The 23,106-nt window shown below is 37.7% G+C and overlaps 1 protein-coding gene across 1 annotated transcript; it reads right to left on the reverse strand.

Moving 5' to 3' along the window:
• Window positions 1-1,687: 1,687 nt before the first annotated feature.
• SEPTIN2 (septin 2) lies at window positions 1,688-23,083 on the reverse strand. The gene is made up of 13 exons (XM_074153719.1): window positions 23,014-23,083; window positions 20,469-20,501; window positions 19,499-19,619; window positions 16,191-16,277; window positions 15,300-15,423; window positions 12,768-12,902; window positions 12,415-12,532; window positions 10,626-10,727; window positions 10,190-10,335; window positions 9,445-9,528; window positions 7,012-7,069; window positions 5,060-5,172; window positions 1,688-4,672 (listed from the first exon to the last, which is right to left on the reverse strand). The coding sequence occupies exons 2-12, from the start codon at window positions 20,475-20,477 to the stop codon at window positions 5,068-5,070; spliced, it is 1,089 nt and encodes a 362-aa protein (XP_074009820.1). The 5' UTR covers window positions 20,478-20,501; window positions 23,014-23,083; the 3' UTR covers window positions 1,688-4,672; window positions 5,060-5,067.
• Window positions 23,084-23,106: the final 23 nt, after the last annotated feature.

Raw genomic sequence — 23,106 nt, forward strand, 5'->3', positions numbered from 1 at the left:
AATGGAAGAAGCAAAGAAAAGGCGGGAGTGTAAAGACAGAAGAAAAAAAAAAAATCTACTGAATAACACAGAGACGATCAGAAGAAAATAAATGCTAAGTATGTTGAAAAATGGTATGAACGGGCAAGAAGGAACAGAAATATTCATTGAAGTGCAGGCATAAATTGGATGAGAAATGCATTCAGAGAAAAAGGTTAAAAAAGATACACATCCACAGTTATACAGAAAATCTACATCCAAATATAGTCAGCTGTATTATGCTACTGCCTATAAAACCCTAAGAGTTTATCTGCATAGTCACATGCTAACAACACTGCAATTCCTTCGAAATAATGTGACGGCCTGGGTATATTAAGCAGATTTAAAGCAAAATAAAACATTCCTTCTAGCACTGTCAATAGCAAAACAATGTACAAAGGACATTTTCAACATGGATAATTAGGTTTATCATTATTTTAATATTTATACTAAAATACTGTAACTTTTTTTTCAATCCCAATCTTCCTTTTTTTTTTCCTACATATGAGTGTGTAATAAAAAGATTTGAGAAGACCACTGACACTAATCCACACATTTCTGAATAGAAAGCTTACAATACGTTTACACAATTTTGTGAGGTGTTTTACATGGCAGTTTTGATGTGCTATTTCAGTCCTCATCCCCAATTACCATTCTTTCTGTTTATGTGCACAGAACTAACATCTGCAAGATTTTTTTATAGTAAGTTTTCCAGTAATTATTTCATTGTGCAATTCTTTTCCAGCACTCTTTTCCAGAACTGGATTTGAATTCCACGAAAGTAGTCTTCTACACCTGACAGAAAGGATGCCATTCTGAAATAAAATACAATCAGTACATACAAAAGGGCTTCTTTCAAAAAGCGGGTCTGACATACTCAGGATGCTTCCTTGCCTCTTCTCTCACACTACCCTAAAGATGAATCTTCCTTTAATGTACCAGTTCCACACTAAATACTTCACATAAATGAAACACAAACATACTTTAAAACCGTATCTTAAGGGTCATAACATGCGCGGGTTTTTCCTCTGTGGAGTGGTCTGACTGCGTAATGTGTGCCTCCCAGCAGTGCAAAGCAATCCAATACAAGCAACCCAAAGCGAGCTGTACCATGGCACATGCAAAAGCGACACATTCCAAACTTGAAGTGCTGCTGTAAAATCCTCTGGGTATTAAGTTAGCTCAAGAATCCAAAAACAAGGACACAACCTAGTGCTCTTAATCTGTAACAGCCACAGGGGTCGTTGAAGTCACTTCAGAGGAAGGTGAACCCTAAATTACTTTGGAATATCTAGAACAAAGATCGAACACCCTTTCAGTCTCTCCAGAGATGAAGCACGAGTCACTGGAGAAAACAATGACTCTTAACACAAAGCACCACCTAACAACAAGTACCTTCATTCTATGCTAGAATAATAATTAAGGAACTTGCAAGTTTGGTGAGAGTTGCTGAAAAAGCAAGATCCCGTAGGTAGGACTCTGGCAGCTCCGGGAACAGCCATCGGGAAAGGCACTGTACAAGTTTTATGCAGGTTCATCAGTGTGTTCTTTCAACCACATCTGCATTTCTCCTTTATAGTTAAAACATACCACCACAAATTAATAATATTGCCAGGTTGATTATAATGAAGAATCATAACAAAACAACAGAAAAAAAGAAGTGTATTTTAGCATTTTTTATTACTGTTTTGGCTAATGGCAGTACATAAAACAGACTATAACAGATTTTTGTACCAAGAGCAAGTCATTTTTGCTACCAACTAGAAAGCTCTGCAAATTCAAAAGTATTTTGACTCTTAAAATAAAAAAACAAAACCGTTACAACGTTGTCACAGAAAAAGAATTGTGGCCAGTTCAGCAGACCACCAAATAACATCTACCTTTTGTCTCCAAGTCTTTCTTCTACCAGTAGCTGAGTTTGTCTAAAACAGAATCTCAGCAAGGTAGTCTCACATTTCATGTCTTACCATGAAACCATCACAAGAGAAGTGAAAGGGAAATAGACCTTCAGAGACACCAGGCACACTATGAATCATTGCCCCAAAGACTTGGAAAGAAGCAGTAGTTAGGCGTCTTAAGTATTTCAGTTAAAATGGCAAGTGCTATCAACTTGCTTTTTACTATTAAAAAATAAAACAAAACAAATATGAAAATATTTCTCCTGCTAGAATTTGTAGATCAAAAATCATTTGCCTAAGAATCAGAGTATTTTATCCTAATCAAATATTTTAACAGATACGTGATATTTCAAAGAATAAGACATTGCTTAAAATAATTCCACAGGTAGTGACCAAACAGCACTAAATGCACAGACAATCTGCTTTGGTTCCCATGTTAGAAAATACAGGAAAAAATTATCAAACCAACATACATGGAGATAGTTACGCGTACAACCAGACCCTCTTTGCATACCATTTAGATTTCACAGTTTTTTTTTTCAAGTACAGGTTCACAGTCCTAGTGCAGCTTACCATACCCTACGGAGCTTATAGGTGAAAACACAATGTCCCAGAGTTGCTCTGCTTGGCAAAGCAGACAGTGTCTGAAGCATGCTGTGTCCAACACGTTTAACAGAGAGATAGCAGACAGAGAGCTTAACAGTGGACAAACTCTGCACTATCAGGAAAAAAACCAGAACCAAACCAGATTTGTGGCAACTGAAGGACAGCATGGGACTTCACAAAGTATTCGATGACTTAAGTCTACAATAAGTTCTTTTGGTAAATTTCTGACAACTGATCCACAAAAATATATCAAAAGATTTAGAAATAAATGGGGTGGTATGTTTTCTGAGAGTACTGCCACATCGCTCTCTCTCTACATATCCTTTCCAAAAAGCAAGACAAGAACTTAGAAGTGCAAATCTTTCCATCTAAGCTTTATATGTAAATATTTGACAAAATGGGACTTAAGGCTTCTGTACATCTCAACCTACAAAAAGATTCTCATTTTCACTTTTGTCAAGGTTAGGGAAGGACAGATGAGTTGTGCAAAACTTGACAGTAATTGCTTTTGAGAAGAAAACTGGAGGTCCCTTGCAAAGGCTACAATTGCAGGATTTTACTTCACATTTTTAAAAAGACTCAAATATAAAACAATTCATAAACAGTAGTTCCAGGCAGGTAAGAATTTCAGTTGCTTAGCAGGTTGACATTTAATCCATTTAAGTACCATTGGAATTATACATTAGCTGTAGAAATCCTATTACTTTTTTCAAAGAAACATTACAAAAAAATTTAAAAACTCACAGCTGCACCTGAGCTCAAAGAAGAGAAAAAAGTTGCTATTCTATCTATTTATTAGCTATTCAGATAACAATGTTTTGGAACAGATCAGATTAGGAAATCTGGTTGCTGGCTTTATCAGACGTAGTAGAAAAACCAACCCCGGTCTATTACTGCTGAGCCTACCAGCTCCCACCTGTGTAGCTGTATACTAGAGCTATTATGTACTGCAAATACAATACCAGATACAATATGTAGTAGAAGTCCAGCCAAGCTAAAAAACAGTCTCCTTTACTATCAGTGTTATGGAAAGTGACCTTGGCCTTAAAAAAGACAAAGCCAAAAAACCAGCGTTACTTTATCAGAGTCACTTCCAAAGTAATACTGCTAACTCCACCTTGGAGCAAGACCTTAAAATACAGTTTGCATTGATCTTGTCAGGCACAGATCACTTTAAAAAAAAAGAGAAGTGTGCTAGTATATATTTTATACTACAATTAACAGTTTGCAATGCCCTAAAAATAGTATGAAAATATTCATTAGGAATTATAGAATTTCTTATGCATTTGGATATAGGAAGCACCCACGCGTAAAAAACTACTCTTTGGGGTTTACCTCATTTAACAATATCAGCATTTATCAAGTTTATAGGGCTACAGTAATGCCAGAAAATAGCAGGACTGATTTGTGCTGACCTACAAGAAACTTTTAAAATTTATCTGCAATAGAATAAGAGATTTTAGGCAAACAATAAAGTATACACATTCCTCAAGGTTAAATGTGAAGGAAATAATGCCTGTTGTATAAAATACAGTGTGCCTCTTAAAGAGACAATTCCTCTTATTTCTTTTGTTAAGACACAAGGCATGCTTGAATTTTAATTTGACACATGCAGAGGCCAAGAAAATCATCTGCACTGAGCAGAGACAAAGAAAGGACTGATGGTTTCACAGACACACACCTGTAAACACTGCAAAAAAAAAAATATACAAAACTAACCTTGCAGGGATCCCTACTGCGATGACTATTACATGCCAGTGAACAAGGTATGACTGACAGCTGTTTATTTCTAAATGTAATACGAAGTTAAAAGCAAGGAGCTAATAAGCCATACTAAAAAAAAGTAATCTAACACTTATCAGGCTAGAAAAGTTTCAATGTCTAATTTGTATCCCTAGTACAATGGGAAATTGAAAATAACCTCAATATAAGAATTACTAAGCAAAAATGAAGTCAAATGTGTTTAATACATAAAATACCAACTGAGTACATGTTATGAAATACATATCACAGGAGTTACCACAATGCATTTCCATCTTAAACTTTTAAGCAAACTCCAAGTCACATGTTGAGCAAAAGGCAGCCTGTCTGGATAACACCACCGCAATTCAACTCCAGAAGGTCTCCTTTAAGTCAGGGTATAAAATAATCTGAAAACAAGACAGAAAAACACTCTTTAAGATCTGCTATCTGTTTTACAGTTAGAAACCTGAAAGACCTGCAAACATTTAAAAGTCACAATGAATCACAATTTCAAAAAGTCTTTCCACTATTGTTGGCAGCATATATTGCATTGCGTTTCTGGAAAATTTGAAAATACAGAGACACACAACCACACCCCCCCACACACACCCCTCCACTAATGTTTAGATTAACTCCAAGACATTTCACTTCACAAACAGCAGTTAAATCTTTAAAATTAAGATTGAAATCTATGCAAACCCACCTTGTAAATATCTTCCCAAACTTCTTACTACCAACCACAATAATGAGTAGTTAAAAGAAAAACCCTTCAAATAGCTATTTGAGCACCTTACCAAAGACTTTATACATGGTGTCCATGAACTGCACTGCTATCTCCTTCTCCACTTTGCATCTGCATCTGCATCTGCGCTTGCATTCTTGCAATCATCTCCTGCATGCGACGAAGCTGGAAAAGTAGCACAGAAGAATTCTTTAGTCTAATCTCACCTCAGAATAGGACTCTGCTGCCACCACACTGTTAATTATTTATATTAAAGAGGGAATTATCTGCATTATCTTTATCTGATGGCTAACAATCTCAGGTTATGGCATCTTCTTCTACTGCTCTTTGTCATCCCTTAAGAGATTGGAAACTTACTGATTAAAATAAGCAGGCTTTATTACTGTAATTTGGGAAGAGATTTTTAAGCATCCCTAAATGGCAATCTGTGCTTTGTCTGAAGTCAAACACATAAAAATGATGGTGCTGAAGTGCTGAACAACAGTTACTAAAGCTCACCACCAGAAGAAAACGCCCCTCCAAACTGCACCTGATCTGTCACTAAAAAAAATTGTCAGGATTACTTCCCAACTCCCCTCCTAGCGATGACTGGGTGGAAGCAAGTATTACAGGCAAACCATCCAAAGAGACACAAGCATTATTAAAAACAGTTGAAGATCAGTTTTAAAGCACCGCAACATTTAAACACAGAGTAATCGTGTAACTCAGCTACTAAGATTAATTCAGCCATATTGCATGTACAATACTTAAATTCTTTTATTGTACCCAACTCTGACAGGTGAGAAGTTGACCTCACTACTGAAATATTTTTGGGATTTTTGCCTTTGTGCTCCTACACTTTAAACTCAAACTAAACTGTTAAGCTTAAAGATGAAAAGTTAAACCCATGAAATGTTTATGCAATTCTTTTTTCATATTCCTTGAAACAACAACCCTTTACTAAGTCTAGTTATCTTTCGGGGCTCGGGTAGCCACTAAGACCACTAGTAGAAGACTGAGAGTCTGCTTGTGCTAGGGCAGACCAAAAAGTCCAACTCAGACTTCTCTCCAACGCTGGCTATTAGCAAATGCGTGGAAAAGCCTAGCAGCCAGGTGCACACGCCCAGTATCTCCTGACATATGCTCTCAAACTCTAGAAATCTGTCAATTCTGAACTTGCTAAACCAAAAAATTTTCTACCTTTGTATTTAGCGAGCACATTCATGGAGAAAATAAAACTCTTCAGTCTCTTGGCATTTTTAAGCTTATCTGCATTCTTGCTTTGCCCAAAATTCCATGCTAATGAGTTCCACAATTTACAAACTTTTTTGTTTGAAATCAGCCACCTATCAATCTCATTAAATGTGAGCCATTTCTTATATGGTAGATTCCCATTCATCCTGCCATCTATGATTATATAAGCCCCTTTCTGTCATCTGCTTGCCAACAAGAACATGAACCTTATCTCCCCTTGGACAGGACCTACTTCAAGACTCCACTTCAGCCTTTCTGCCCACTTTTTGCTATTCACTATACTTTTTCTAGTCTTGGCTATAGCCTTTTTGGGTAATGGGGACAACAAAGACAGTGTTGGAGCTACGCATTATGGATTTATCATAGTAGCAGAATAAGAATTTCTGTTTCATTCTTTATTCCTGACAATTCCTACTATTGTTCCCTCCTTTGCTGCAGAGCTGAACTGACTTTTTCCCAGTCTGCATTGCTAATTTCAGAACCTTTACTCATGTGAGGAGGGCTCTCCCTCCCCACAGAATGTGTATTACATCCGTTGTCAATTAGTACATCTGAGTCTGGCATTTTACCAGATTCTACTTGTTCCAATAAATCAGTATCTTCAGACTCCTCTACACCTCTTCACATTCTGTTTTGTTACTGCACCTTGAATAACTTTATACTAGCAAATTCTTTTTCCCTTACAAATTACCAAGATCATATAAATCATTTGACTTAAAGTCAAGAATAAAAATTCCCCCATTACAAGCAGATAGAATTGTGTCATCTTACTTCAGCTTCTTTTTCAAGCAGAATCTGGTCTTTATTTACTTCTTCGTCTTCTATTTTCCTAAAATAAGATGAATATTGTTCAATAACATTCCAGATGTTGAACTTCCAGAGAATGCTTTGTTGACAACAATCAGGGCTCTTAGAAGTCAGTTTCATAATACAAATTTCATTGAAATATGTTCTCCACATAGCTGCAATTAATGCTTTTATTTTAAAATAATTTTTAAGGCATCAATTTATCCCTTACTCCTCCATAAAGTTATGCCCAGAACAAGTATAAACCGTTCTAGCTACGAATTTAAAATATGACAGATCTTCGCATGTAGGTATCAATAAAAACTATTTATGAACAGTATTCAAGTATAGCGGTTTACCTGAGCATAACTCAGCTTAACCGATTGCAATCTGAGTACCACACAGATACAGTACATTCAGAAATACTGCAAAGACATACTCAATTCTTCTCTTTCATTGGTGCATTAAATCCATACAACTAAATCAAAATATAAGTTCAAGGTAATGCTAGACAAGATGTCAACAAAAATATGGAAGCACCATGTAAAATAACGAGCGCTCTAAGAAATGCTGTATCTGGAAACCTGGCTCCCTCCAGGCAGAACCTTCCTGCGACACAGTTCTAGTCCATCTCTAACTTCATGAACTGTGTTTGCTACCACACATCTTAAATGCTTGTAACCAAAACCACAGAAGTTACACAACCACTGTACATGTCCAGAATCCTCCCAATTGGAGTAACCCTTTATCCTCTGCTCCACTTAAGATTTTGAAGTTTAGCTATTTTTCTAGTATTGTCACTTTTTTTTTTTTAAGTCCAAAAGATTTCTTTTGTATAACATGTTAAAGTACAGTACAAACATTGATTACTTCTGTCAAAATTAAGCAAATGCTTTTAATCAGTATCTCAGCAAACTCTGATTTCCAGTTTTACACTGAGAAACCAAACACAAGAATATTTTTATGTAGTATATTTTTAATATTACCTACCGCTTTGCTAATAGATTTCTATCCTATTTTCCAATAGAGAAGATCTAGTCACACAAATGCCATCAAAAGTGCAAAGCTAAGGAACTGGTGGTTGTTTAAAGGTTAACAGAAATAGATTGTCAAAAATCCTTTGTGCCCAAAAGCTTCTAAAAACATCAGTGAATAAAGTCAACAAGCACTAATTGCCAAGAACTGCCAATGGGGTAGATGCAAGTTTGAAATAAATTCACATGCAAACTACCCTCACTTACAGGAAGCTTAACTATGTCCTAGCAGCACTTCAGAAATACCAAAACAAAGACATATAGGCCACTTAGCTAGACAAGATACAAAAACATGTTTTAGTTTCACAAAGAAAGATACCCCAACTTAACAGCAACTTACTGTGACAGGTTCCCAGCAGAGGCAACTTTAAATCCTCTAAAAATCAGTAAACATTATTTTAATTCTGGATGCCCTTCAATTACATTTCTTTTAAGACCTCTGTACCTACCTGTTAGATAACAGGCAGCAGAACTTGGCAAAAAAAAAATTTTTTTTTTAGCTTGAACTTCAGAAGATAGGATTTAAAAGTCAGGGGAGAAGAGTGTGTCATCTTGCCTGAAGGGAAATCTGGACTTGTAGGCCAATGCTATGGGCAGAGACAAACTCCTTTTCCTGAAAACTGACTAGGAATGTCACAGAACCTACTTCAACAGCATGATGGAAAAAGCTTTGCAAAACATATCAAACCCACTGAAATGTGCAATTATGAAACTCTCTAGTGGCTGACATAAGAAAAGCAACTGAGAAATCTAAACCAGGAAACACCCAGTTTTCAACAAGAATTCACAAAATCAACTTTACAAACCCTGCTATTTTAATTAAAAATGGGGTGTTCTGCCTGTCCCTCTTACCAGGAAAGCTGTGCCCTCCCCACCATAGCTCAAAATAGGGCTGAAAGACATTATCCTGTGAGTGCTATGCAAAAAAAATTATTTATTTATACCACATTTAATAAAACACTGCAGAAGGACTTGAGTTTCTCTTTCTAGAGACACAGTCCAAATATTCCAATAGTTAATTCTGAAAAAAAAACAAAAAAACAAACCAACTTTAACATATCAGGCACTGACCTAATTTGCAGATTTTTGAAGACAACATTTATCATAGACATGTCCTACTTTACCTGAAACATTCCAATCTAACTGTAGTTCAAACCTTAAAACAAAGCAGAGTTCTAAGCATACTCTTTTAATGTCAAAACTTCAGATTTACGTAATACTTTTTCTTAGACTCAGTGTAAGCTGGTCAGTGAACTTGGTGTTGACTGGAACTACAGAGCTGTCTGTGATCTACCAAATCCTAGCAATGAAATGGTAGGAGAGACAGACACCAAAAAATAAATTCAGAGGAGGAAGGAACAGCATGTAACCATAAGATGACAACCTGCCACCTCGTTTGAGCCTCTCGGAGCGGAAGTTCTCATAGTGAAGATCCTGGGTCACCTCCTGAAGATCTTGCATGTGGGTGCTGGAGGAAGAAAAATAATTAAAACATAACTGTGTCACATCAGCTTGCTTAACCAACTCCCACATTCAGCACTGTATTGGGTCAATGTGTTCAGCCTAAACACCCATTTAACATGCCAATTTAAAAGTTAATTTAAATCAAATTGGTCCAATAAAAGACACATACAGAGACCATCTCAGACCCTGAGGCAGCCCTGACATAAGCTGTCCTCCTGGGTGAGGTGTTTGATGAAGCAATGCTGGTCAGAGGAAGCAGAGTAGCAAAGCCTGAAAAAAATCAACCAGCAGACTTTCGAAGTCTACTCCTTTGCAGATATATATCCACAAATAGATGTATTTCAGTAAGCACAAGGTGTGAAGCAACCTGTTTTATGTTCCTGTGGATCTGAATAGCAATACAACACTGTTTTTGACAAAGAAATTAGACACAAGATTATTTTCACGGAATCACTAGGAAATTCAGATTGGAAAGAACCCATGGAGCTTATGTGGTACAATCCCTGCCTGGGCCAGCTAAGTCAAGGCTGCCCATGGCCTTCTCCAGACAAATTCTCAATATCTCCAGGGTCTCCACAACCGCTCCAAACCCCCAGTACAATGTTTGAGTATCTTCCTGGTGACTGTTTTTTAAAATACCATTCAACTGGAATTTTCTAACTTACATTAACATGGTCCTCAGCTTCAGGAAGTCATTATGTTCCGGATTCTCCACTTCAACTACACCCCATGGGTAGAGTCGACCTCTAACTTTTTTGCCTTTTGCTTCAATGAGTTGATTGGATCCCACTACACAAAATGGAATGCTGGCCTGAAAGCCAAAAATGCAAAAATTATTAATAAGGAACCAGAACAAACAACTCAAAGAACAATTCTTGCTTTGCTCAGCACTGCATATTATGGTAATGCTTTTAATTTAAAGGTTTAAAAAAAAAAAAGAAAGTAATTATTACCATGATTAGGGAAGCCTGGCGACAGAGACACAGTGATTCACTCAAGGTCTCATCACAAGTCACGGTATGTATCTTGTTCTAAAGCCATCTGAGCAGTCCAAAAAGCCACAGTATATTATCCACATGTCACCTATGAAGCCCGTCATACCTTCAGGAGTCTGGTCTGCTCTTTAAAATCTTCATCCTCATCTGATTCAGCATCAGGCAGGTGATAAATCTTGATGCCATGCTCTTCTATTTCATCCAGAATCTGTGATTTGTAATATAAGAGATTGAGATAATATACATGTAAAGTCAATACTTTTAAATCTTAAGGTAAAATTACTTAATCAGTTATACACAGTCTCTCGAGAAACTTGGGCCTATCTTACTGATCCAAATTACTTCGAAAGTTTTTAACCACAATATTTCTTCATGATATTCAACAACTACTTGCCACAGACATTCAGACAAACAATAGTGTTCAAATAAAAAGTGTCCTTTGTGGATTACACATAAGAAATTGACCTTTTTTTTTTAAACCTTTATAATTTTTAAAAAACAATTGCAAAGCCATAATTGCTTTAAACAGCCTAAAACTCCTTGCTCTTGCCTCTAAATTACTATTTGGGGGGTAAGGGTGGGAGCGTTAGAAAACCTAACTGAGCTACAGACACTGCAAATACTTATTTCTGTCTTCATGACTGCTAAGAATGGCATCTGCAGCTGGAATCCATTTGCCATAAACCGGAATTTTGCTCTTTAAAAAAATAAATAAATCAATCTTTGTTTCTGCAGAATTCCAACACAATATGTATATTAAACTAAAGTATACTTCTCTATTTTTATTGTACAATGGGGTAGGAGAACTATAAGGATTTTCAGAATAACTGAAAAAATCATAGATATTGTTTAAAATATATCAGCTAAGACTGGATGAAGTGTGCATTCTGGCAAGTTAATTCTAACACTTCTTTCTAAATTTCATAGCTGCTATTAACTCCTGATGGTTTGTTGCAATTTCCCTCCTTGGCAAATACAGCATCAATTCCTGCAAGACTGAATGTGTTAAGGAAGAGAGAACTGGAAGGTATTAGAAGAAGATGACACAAGGGAAGAAAAACAACCTCAAAATCAGAAAAATCTCTGAAAATCCTGTTTTTCAATCATCAGAATTCTGACTGGGTAAAAAAAATACATGAGCATTATAGATGCAGATATCATCTCTGCTTTGTAACTGACTAAACAGATAAGGAAGCAATGACCACTAGCAAATGCGTTAAATATTTTTCCAAAGTTTCAAAATTCACTCATAATGAAATTGTAAATGTAGCCAATCTGCCTTTTCACAGGCAACATTTTAGGGACAATTGCCTAGTTAATAATAAAAGAATTTACAAGATACCAAACTACATATTAAACAATCGTAGAACAGTTAGAGTCAGAAGGGACCTTAAAGACCATGTAGTCCCACCTCCTGCCCTGGGCAGGGACACATCCCACCAGACTAAGTCGCTCAAAGCCCCATCCAACCTGGCCTTGAACCCCTCCAGGGATGGGGCAGCCACAGCTTCTCTGGGCAACCTGGATCAGTGTCCCACTACCCTCAAAGTAAAGAATTTATTCCTAACACCTCATCTATGTCTCCTCTCTCTCAGTTTAAAACTATTCCCCCTCATCCTGTGGCTCCCCTCCCTTGATTAAGAGTCCCTCCCCAGCTTTCTTGGAGCCCTTTTAGGGACTGGAAGGGGCTCTAAGGTCTCCCCAGAGCCTTCTCTTCTCCTGAACACCTCCAGCTCTCTCAGCTCTCTCCTGTCCTCACAGCAGAGGTTACACTGTGCATGATATTATATTTTCTTGGCTAGGATAGAGTAAGGTTAAATGAGAACGCCCCTCTCTTCAGCAAGCATGCTGCTATAACCTAAGTACATTTTTCGCCAAGCTAGAAAAATACCTACCCTTTTCTTTAGTCTTTCTCGCTCTTTCAGAGAAAGCGTATCAGCTTTTGCAATCACTGGTACAATATTTACTTTGTTGTGTATGGCCTTCATAAACTCAACATCCAGAGGCTTAAGGCTAAAATTAAAATATGGGAAAAAGGTAAATTTATTTTTAATCTAAATTACCAATTTATTTTCACAACAATGTAGATCTCTCTCCTTACACAGAAAGAACACACCCAATTAATTCCAGCAGTTCTAGTACTTCCTTAAGTAATGGCAATCTGATTCTGAAAATTGAAGTCAACAGGCACAAACCAACTCCCCGAAGTAAAATCATTTAAAAAATAAAATGATAAAGAAACACCTACCCATGACCAAACGGTGAAATGAAATAGAAGCAGCAATGAACCCGGTTATCTATGATGTGTCTTCTGTTCAAACCACTCTCATCATGTAGATATCGTTCAAACTGCTCATCAATGTAAGAGATTATGGTTTTAAAACTGTAAAACAAATATGGATTCAAGAAATCATGCTTTTTCCCAGTTAGTCAATAATTTTAGTGATGCTGCAAAGGTAATATTAAAACACCAAGACATTCTGCTGATGAACAAAAATTAATTTACTGATGCTGTAATGCTGTAAGAGTAGAAGAGCATATATTTTAAAATTGTAATTCCAGAATAACAAACTACTATGAATATTTTTTTTTTAATATTAAGAGAAAATACACACACATATAACACACAACTTCTACAGGAAATTTCTTTTGGGTTAGGTATTGACTGTCATTAATAACACATGCTCAAGGTAATCTAAGCTTCTTGTTCCTAACTGATTTTAAATCAGAGAATGGTTTGGGTTGGAAGGGACCTTTAAACATCATCCAGGCCACCCCCCCTGCCATGGGCAGGGATATCTTTCAGTAGGTCGGGTTGCTCAAAGCCCTGTCCAACCTGACCAGGAGCCCTTCCAATAATGGGGGATCCACAACTTCTCTGGGCAACCTGTTCCAGTATCTCATCACCATCATTGTAAAAACTTCTTCCTTATGTCCAACCTAAATCTACCCTCTTGCAGTTGCCCCTTGCCCTGTTACTTACTACAGGCCCTGGTAATAAGCCTTGAAAGGCCTCAGTAGGGTCCCTCTGGAGCCTTCTCTTCTCCAGGCTGAAGAACTCCAACTCTCTTAGCCTTTCCTCACAGAAGAGGCGTTCCAGCCCTTGGATCATTTTTGTGGTGCTCCTCTGGACCCGCTCCAACAGGTCCATGTCTGTCTTGTGCTGGGGGCCCTGAGCTGAATGCAGGTCTCCCAAGAGCAGCGTACAGGGGGAGAATCGCCTCCCTCGACCTGCTGGCCACACTTCCTTTGATGCAGACCAGGATACGAATGGCTTTCGGGAATGCAAGATCACATTGCCAGCTCATACTCAATTTGTTGTCCACCAATATCCCCAAATTCTTCTCTGCAAGGCTGTTCTCAACCCATTCATCTACCAGTCTGTATTGATATTGAGGATTTCCCCAATCCATTTGCAGGACCTTGCACCTGGCCTTGTTGATCTTCAGGTTTGCATGGGCCCACTCCTCAAGCCTATCAAGGTCTCTCTTGGTGGCATCCCTTCCCTCTAGTGAATCAACTGCACCACTCAGCTAGGTGTCATCTGCAAACTTGCTGAGGGGGAACTCAATTCTACTATGCCACTGATGAAGATAATAAACAGTATTGGTCCAAGTATGGACTCTTGAGGGACACCAGGAGTTGTTGGTTTCCACTTAGACTTTGAGCCATTGACTGCAACTCTTTGGACATGGCCATCCACCTAATTCCTTATCCGTCTAACAGTCTGTCCACTAAACCCACATCTCTCCAATTTAGAGACAGAAATGTTATGGGGAACCATATGAAAGGCCTTACACAAGTCCAGGTAGATGACATCAGTATATCTTACTTTATGCACTCCATCATAAAAGGCCACCAGTCAGGCACAATTTGCCCTTACCCCCCTGTCTTCCATATGTTTCAACATATCTTCCAGGAGGATCTGTTCCATGATCTCACCACACATGGAGGTAAGGTTGACTGGCTGGTAGTTCCCAGGGTCCTCCTTTTTAAAAATGGGCATGATGTTTCCCTTTTTCCAGCCACCAGGGACTTTGCCTGATTGCCATGACTTTTGAAATATGGTGGAGAGCAGATTGGCAACTACATCTGCCATAGATAACCCAATGAGATGGGATGCATCTTCTTGGGTCCCATAGACTAATCAAGTCCCTTATCAAGTTGAAGTTCCTCAGGTAGTCTTGTATGTGCTTTTCACTTACAATAGGATGGACTCCATTTCCCCACTCCCTGCCTTGAGGTTCAGGGACTTGAGATGAGGGAAGAGGGATTACCATTGAAAACTGATTGCCATTGATCTCAAGATTATTTCTCAGTACTTATTATAATGTAATTTTCTCAAAAAAAACCCCCAAACAATCAAACCCAAAGATGCTGAAAACGTAGAATCTGAGAATGCTCAAGTGAATATGGACAACTTCTAAAGGTTGATTTCTACTTGCACTAAAGACTAGATTAATTACAACACTCTCAGAGTATTGTTGAATTTCTTGTGTCCCAATGGTTCTGTTGCTTTCTGACTATAAAAAAAAGTCAAGGTCACTGTTCACTTAAAACTCTCCCAAACTTAATAAAGTTAACTAAGAAAAATACTAAATCAAAATATGTGTCACAAAATCTATTTCAAGTTGTGTGGAAGTTATTGATGCCTCTTTACTTTGAGCTGCATATCATTATTAATATAGTCCTACTTCAGTCATTTATTCCCCACCCCAGGACAAATACGAAATGGATGTCAGTCTTCATACATAGATCAACATATACCCTGTGTACATACCAGTCTCGACAATTGATAGCATCCCCATATCCTGGTGTATCTACAACTGTCAGACGTAGTTTCACACCCCGCTCTTCAATTTCAACAGTTGAGGCTTCAATCTGCACAGTGCGTTCAATCTTCTCTGAAAAACATTAAACTTCATCTTTCAGAATAGAATTTGTAAGACTATGTCATTTTGAGATATATATGATGTAGAAACTAAGGCAAAAGGGACTGAGAAAAAACTGTAGGTAATCAGCAGTTTGGAGAACGACACCAAAATTATATGCAATGGATTTTTTTCCTAAGGTTGAAAGTGATAAGTAATCGTGAGCTAGCATGATAAATCATTAAAGCAAGTCATTCAACAAGTAGCAAAGAGGGAAAAAAATAGCATCTTCCTCTATTTTCTTACGATATTCTCTTTTGTTGGTTTATTGTATGCCTTGGTTAACAATAAAAAAGGGACAAGGGACTGAGGAAGAAAAGCAGGTGAAGTTCACGTTCACTAAATATCAACCGAAAGTAAAGGAATCAAGTTGCAAGTCCAAGCAGATATAAACAATGTGTATGTTTAGAATTGCAACAGATTAAAAATTAAAGAAAATTTCTGATTGTTTTAGTTGATTGTTTATCTTGCTGTGACACAATGACTTTTTTTTTACACAAAAGAAGGGATCAACTTTCTAGATGCCAATATGAATACACTGGAGGACTAAACAACAAAGACCCCATATAAATCCTATGTACAGAGGGAAACAACTCAATCAAACAGTTCGAGTATCAGAAAATACATTAGAAATTATTACAGCTAGAAATCACTACTGGCTGTTACTAAAATCCAAAGATAAAAGCATTCAACTCCAAAAATCATTGAGAACAGAGAAACTAGAACAAAGGTGTGTTTACCAGCAGCTCCTGGGATTATCCTTTCTGGGTAGAGATCTGTCAAGAAGAGGCTGTTTATTAATGTAGATTTTCCCAATCCAGATTCACCTGTGATTCAATATAAAGATAAATTCAACATATTTACATAATTAATTTCAAGTATATCCAGACAGTATCACCTGACTATACATTTTTTTAAATTAATCGTAAATCTTTTAGTAGTGATTTTAAAATTTACATCTTATAATTTTGCATTAGAGAAGTCTGCACAAAAAGATCAAATAACAATTTTTACATCTCAGCTCTATAATACTCAGAGCTCTCACTGATGATTTACAATTAAATCTCCTAGTCAAATGGAGTTCTGATCAATTTCATCTTAAAATTTCCCATTTCATGTCTCCTGACTTTTTAAGGCATGCTTTTCTGCTATCACTCCAGAATGTGAAAAAAATCTGGATCCTGCTAGGCTATATCATCAATTTAACAATGAAAAAGGCACTGCTGAACTTCTGCACAGCCAACCATCATAAAGTGTGATTTATTTCTGCTTTTTATGCTAGCATGGCAGGCAAGAACCCAAGGGAAGAGGAATATGATATGGCCACTGAGCATACACACAAAGCAGTTTTTTCACTGATGAAATTTGGGATTACCAAATTGTACCATATAGTTTTCTTCTAGGGCTACTGACTGAGCCATGAGGAAAGTTCAAAAGCCAACTAATTAGCTAAAGATCAAGATCTTAATCAGAACAAATGTTCATGGCATAAAACTTGCAGCAACTTGAAGTGCTTAGTACTTGAATTCACTGACCAATAATTTTCTAGAATTCTGATTTTATTTCAGGTGTTGATAGAATTAACTAAAAAAAATTAGATGTTAAAAATGATGAGCCACATGATCCCTCTGAGTAACACAGATTATTCTGCAACAGGGATCACATAAAAATATCTGAAGAAAACAGAAATGGATTTTTTTTTTTTATAAAGATTTGATTAGGGGCTGCCAATTTTTAATGCCTTATAGAATGCATCTCTTAAGATCAGATTTTACCAGTGCAGCCTGCACCAGTGAAAGAGACATACAGCCAGTGTAACTCAACAGTCACACGGCATCATTTTAGCAAAACAAAACAAAACAAAAGTATGATTTTAACCAGTGGCACATTCCATACTTGGGTAAACGTTACATGTAAACCAAACCACTTTTCATAGTTGCTGTTGAGGATTAATGAAAACAGCAGTTATTCTAACTACTGGTAACAGTATTAGAGTTTAGTGACTCTCAAATGAAATAACTGGTTAGATGAAGTCATAGCTTAATAATGAGAATGAACATGAAATTGTTAAGAAATACAAGTGTTTAGGATTTCTTCAGAAGCAACACAACCAAGCAGCCAAATTGTTATAAATCCCAGCTCATATTTTCACAAACCACAATAAACAATAGCAGAAAAAACAACGTGAGGGAGAAAAATCATTGACTAGGCCTGTGTCAGTGTGGATAGCTTTTAAAGAAACATTCTCCCGCTCAGAAATTAAGAAGTATGACAACTTAACAAAAAATAAAAGTTCAATACAGGCATTGTGATATATCCCACAAGAGAACATACTTAAACCCCTTGGATATTTCAAGAGAAAGAATTCACATTCCAAACTGTTGACATCATCAACAATTTAAAGCACAGTTTATTTTATCTTGCTTTGACTGCCTCCCTCTGCTAATGTATCTTAAAATATCACTCCAAATTTTCAATGAAATTACTTTTCTCCAAATTCTCTTTCTGTTTTAATCTAGATAGTTTTAATCTATCCCTTAGAATACTGTAAAATTAAATTTTACTCTGAGACATGGGTGGGGTTAATTGCCTTTCTGTTACTCTGACACCATGTATTTTTCCTCCTATTTAATATTTTACAAGAGGCTAGAAACAACTGTTTGGTCCACATAATTTTATACAGCTTTCTGCCAGACCTGTTTCACATAGCACTATTTGCAATTAATCTCAAAGAGATCTGGAAATCAGTTTAGCTCCAGCAGAGAAAGCACATCTTTTGTTTCTCAGAACTGTTCAGATTTTTATGATCACTGAACAGTAAATTCTGAAGAGTTACAGTAGATACCATAATGTAAAACATCTGCTTATAGATTAGCTTAATCCTTAGATTTTATAAGATACTCATTTTGATATTATCCTAAGCAAATCCAATAAAAGATACAGGAAACAACTATGACAAAATTCTAGGAAGACAAAAATAAGAGTCACCTCTGTCCAACACTGAACTACAAAAGACAGAAACAGGATAAAAGCAATGCTAGGGCTGTCATTTGGCAAAACTAATGAAAGGTTTGAGGATAGACTCTTTCTGTAACTACTGGAATACAAAACAATTAAGAACTTAAACACCTCCTATCATGTACCGCCTCACCTCTCCTGCTCATTTCCACTGTGATCTCTCTTGGACATACCTGACACACAAATGGGATTTAATTCTTGTGACGCCAGGTAATAAAGAACCTAATTCTATTAGGGTACTTTTTGCAACTTTTTTGCAAAAGCCTATTTCAAAAGCGAGAATTAAAGAGTTCAAACACCAAAACTCAGAAGTTACAGTTCCCAAGCAGCATGACCAGGAGAGATATAGAAGACACCCAAGCCTGAAGCCTGGGAGCCTACCTAATTTGCAAAAATAAGGATCAAGGTATTTCTGCAGACACACTAGATTTTTCTTCCTATTCCAGATACCAACACAGATTCTCAACGAAGTATCAAATAGAATTAAACTTATAATTGTAACTGCTAACAGAAAATCAAGACCAATTTTAAAAGTAAGAGCTCACATCAAAACCAACTAATCCAACCCTCATTCTTCTTTTACAAGAGTATTTAGAAGGCGAAAGACCAGAGTTCAGATTCTCTTGAGCTACAGAAGCATAAAGAACATTTTAAATAGAATAGTGTCCTTAATACTATTCACTAAATCAAAACACACAAACAAACAAAGATTGTATTCAAATGCAAAAACAGCTTTAAATTATATTTTAAATGGAATGCCTGAATCCTATAAGAGAACGAGGGAAGTAATGATCACTGGAGTGCAAAAATTTCTTCATTTCACCCACAAATTCATTAACTTATTCAAACATGGTTTGTAGTGTGGAAAACAACTGCTGCATGAATTAAACTATAAAAGAAAGTTAAATGCTGCAGCACAGAAGAGCTTTCTGAGGCAAGCTAAAGCCTTACAACAGTGGAAATAATATTAATTCCAAATTCCCTATGAGCAAAGACTAACTGTGAGAAAGACTATAAAACATTTCCTTACCAACCACCATAAGAGTAAATTCAAACCCCTTTTTCACAGACTTCCGGTGAACCTGATTGGGAAGGTTTGCAAATCCAACATAGCCAGGGGTTTCTGGATTAGTAAACTGAGCAGGCTGTTGCTAAAAATAAAATAAAATAAAATAAAATAAAATAAAATAAAATAAAATAAAATAAAATAAAATAAAATAAAATAATAATAAGCAACTGCTCAAGACATACTTGTTCGTGTAACTGCTTTGCTCAGTTATTTCAAATGTTCTGAAGCTGCATGACATACAGACAGAAAACTACACAGGCATTCCTGTTATTCAACAGTTTCACAATGAAGTACAGAACAACTACATTCACCTATAGTTTCAAAAGAAAAAGTTTCGTTTCTTCAGCTATACAGCCAAGATCATCTTAGGTAAAAAAAGAAACAAACCCAAAAACATTTATTTATCCAAGTATGAAGAGCATTCACTAATCACACACTTTTTAAACAGTGTCTTCACACACATTTCAAAGAAAAAAGCTTGTGTCCAATGTTTATGGACTTAAATAAAAGGTGACCATTTCTAACCTGTTTTTAGCACATCCAAATGAAACCAGTGAATGACTAGTGAAGTAACAGCCATCTGCTTTTCTGCTCAAAACACAATAGCAGAATGGAAGTTTCAATGAAAATGCACTAGGGAGCTTCTATACAACTCCATGACCAAAATTAAACCCTTCCATGAGGGAAGGATTTAACAGTTAATTCCAGAGGTTTATACTTGTAGGAAACTACTTTATGTTTTACATCGCTCAATCTTTCAATATTATTTCTTCTAAATGTGAATTCTCTCTTACTTATGACCCATAAATTTAGCATACTCATCACCATCAAACACAATGCAAGTTACACATTCTAGCCTTGCAGATTAATATTTAAAAACAAATTATCTGTTTCACATTGTTACATCGAAAGACAGAAATGTTGCTCTTACCTTGGACATTTTTATGGATGGTCAGGAACAAATCTGGAAAAATAATAATGTTTTTCAGTTTATTAAAAATCATACAAGAAAAAAAACCAACAAAATGAAAACCAATAACCTCACGAAACAATATAATGCCAACTGTAACACACGAAATTAAAAAAGGAGCATTCTTGACTGGATGTCTAGAGTTTGAAACAATGTCAATTGCTTCACAGAGTACAAGTATTTGACTCTTTGGTATTAACAAGTGGCAGAATTTTCAGCACGTTCCTATTAACACCATTGGGAAATAAATTCAAGCAATACGAATGTGGGGTGCTAAGGGCACTAGATGTATAACAAACCATTTTAAAGCCTGAAAAATAAAAGTTCACATCCTCTCCGGAAACTAACCAACCAAACACACCACTTAAAGGCATCTTACTATTTACAGGAAACAGCTCAAAAAAAAAAACAACTCGTGTATTATTTTTTCTTTTTAAGCCTCCTTCCCCTCGACATTTCCTTTCATGCTTGTGTTCTGTAAACAGTTGACAGCTTCAAAATGAAACATTTTCTCCTCCTCTTTGTCTGGATCCTTGCAAACTCAGTCACTTTAACTTCTGTTGCCAAGATAAGATTTCCACATGCAGCTGCATCACTTTGAGACACAAAGCAGACAGGAAAAAAAAAGTAACTATCTCATCCAGCACCTCCATGCAAAAAAGTATCTTGACAAAGACACGTCTGCCAACAGAAGAGAACTTCTATAACACTAACTTGCATGAGTTCAAGAGATCATATAATTTGCTATGGCAATATATTTTTATGCTGTATCTTTAAGTGAGGAGTGCTTCAAGTCCCCCTTCTAGTTCTGCTTGCCCTCTAACCAAAAAGGTATCTGTTCCCACTCACAAAGACCACATACCATAGCCACCCCTTATCTCTCTAGCTCACTCCCACTTCCATTCTACAGATTTGAAATTATCACCAACTGATTCCTTCTGTCTTCCAAGCAGGTTTTTCTCTGTGAGTTCAGCTTCACGTGGAAAGACACCAAATTGCTTTGAAGCACCCTTCAGCCTGTCTCTCCCATCAAAAAGCCATCTTGAACTCAAAGCAACCTGCTAAGTGTCAGGCAGGCAGGAGCCCAGCCTTTTTTGTGATAGGCAGAAAGGGAACTTGATTTCAAACTGGTGATGCTTTCCGGCAGCTATGGCATCTGCTCCTCAAAGCTACTGTATATGTATATATATAAATCCAAACTTCTTTAGGTTTATCAAGATGAAACTTTTTAGGTCATCATGATTACTTCACTGTTAAGTTACCAAGCTGCTTTCCCTCACTCACCCCCCCACAATAAGGAAGAGGTCAGTTCTGAGAAAGGCTAAACAGGAAGGGAGGAGAGAGTAAACGTGCTAAACACTGAAGCAATTTGGTGTCATTTCACATGAAGCTGAACTTGCTGACAAAAACCTGGCATCCTAATTATGCACACAGAATAAGAACTAGATAACATGTTTCTCAAATGAAATTTCATGCTAAAAATAAAATCCAGTATCTGCAATGTCTGTATTTCAGTCAATAAGCTGGTCTATGACCTATGAAGTATTCAACTACTGAAGAGGTTATCTGTAAGACTTTTACCATCATGCAAGATTGCTGTGATATCAACTCTTCCAAGAGTGTTTCCTGCCGAGTGATGTCATTGATCCCTGCTTAACCATTCTCCATGAGAGATTTTCAATGCCAAACAAAACTAGATCCTGCTAGAACATTCTTTTCATTCACGAGGCTTGACTGTCACCCAGCCATTTCTCAGAGGCAGGCTAAGAGTGGAGGAAAGTTTCTCACAGCTACCAAGAAACAAAGAAGAGCTATTTATGCAGACAGCTGCAGTTACATTACGCTTTAATATATAGAACAAGCACAGAAATCTTTCAGGAAATATCCTTCCTATAGCATTCCCTTTAGGGCAGTGGCTGAGTGCTCCCACGCAGGCAGGAGCACAGTCTCTGAGCACTCCAGATTCTCCTCTAGAGCTGTCGATCATGTTCCACACCCTCCGCTTTCAACAACCCAGCTGGAGTTTTCTCCGCGAGCGTCCTCTGAAGCGTGGTGTGCAAACGGCACTGGAGCGACTACCTCACCCCCTCTGGAAAAGAGGGAACCGCATCTCCGAGGCACTCCCGCCGGAGGTACTCAACGTTCAGGCGGCCCAGGCGACCACAAGGCCCCGCGCTCGGCGTGGGCAAGACAGGGCGCTACCTCACCCCTCCGATACCCACAGGCTGCCGCTGGCCGCCGCCCCGCAGCCCCCATCGGCCCGCTTCCTCCTCACCGACATCTCCCCAGCATCCTTCCGGGCCGCCCCGCCGCCTTCCCTTAGCCCCAGCTCGCCGAGCGCGTCACCGGGGCCTCCCTGAGAGCCTGGGGAAGGGGCTATCCTCCGGGCCCCACCGAAGGAAAGCAGCAGCCCTCACCCCACCTTCCTTCCTTCCTTCCTTCCCCTTCCCGGGTCCTCTCCCCTCAGGGCCGCTCACCTCCCCTTGCCGCCCCTCCCCTCACCTACCGGCCCGCGCCGCACGCAGCCAACGTCCCCAACCGCCGCTCCCGCGCGCGCGCACCGACAGGAGAAAAGGGGAGGAGCCGGGGTGCTCCACCC

This window comes from Numenius arquata, chromosome 9, assembly GCF_964106895.1.
Source record: "Numenius arquata chromosome 9, bNumArq3.hap1.1, whole genome shotgun sequence".
Taxonomy (NCBI): Eukaryota; Metazoa; Chordata; class Aves; order Charadriiformes; family Scolopacidae; genus Numenius; species Numenius arquata.

Bases quoted from the DNA above. Each gene is read 5' to 3' on its own strand.
- SEPTIN2 (XM_074153719.1), bottom strand. The intron at 12,903-15,299 runs GTATGTACACAG...TTTGTTTTACAG, and splicing joins GCTATCAATTGTCGAGACTG to TTTTAAAACCATAATCTCTT. The intron at 7,070-9,444 runs GTTGTCATCTTA...ATCTTATTTTAG, and splicing joins AGGCTCAAACGAGGTGGCAG to GAAAATAGAAGACGAAGAAG.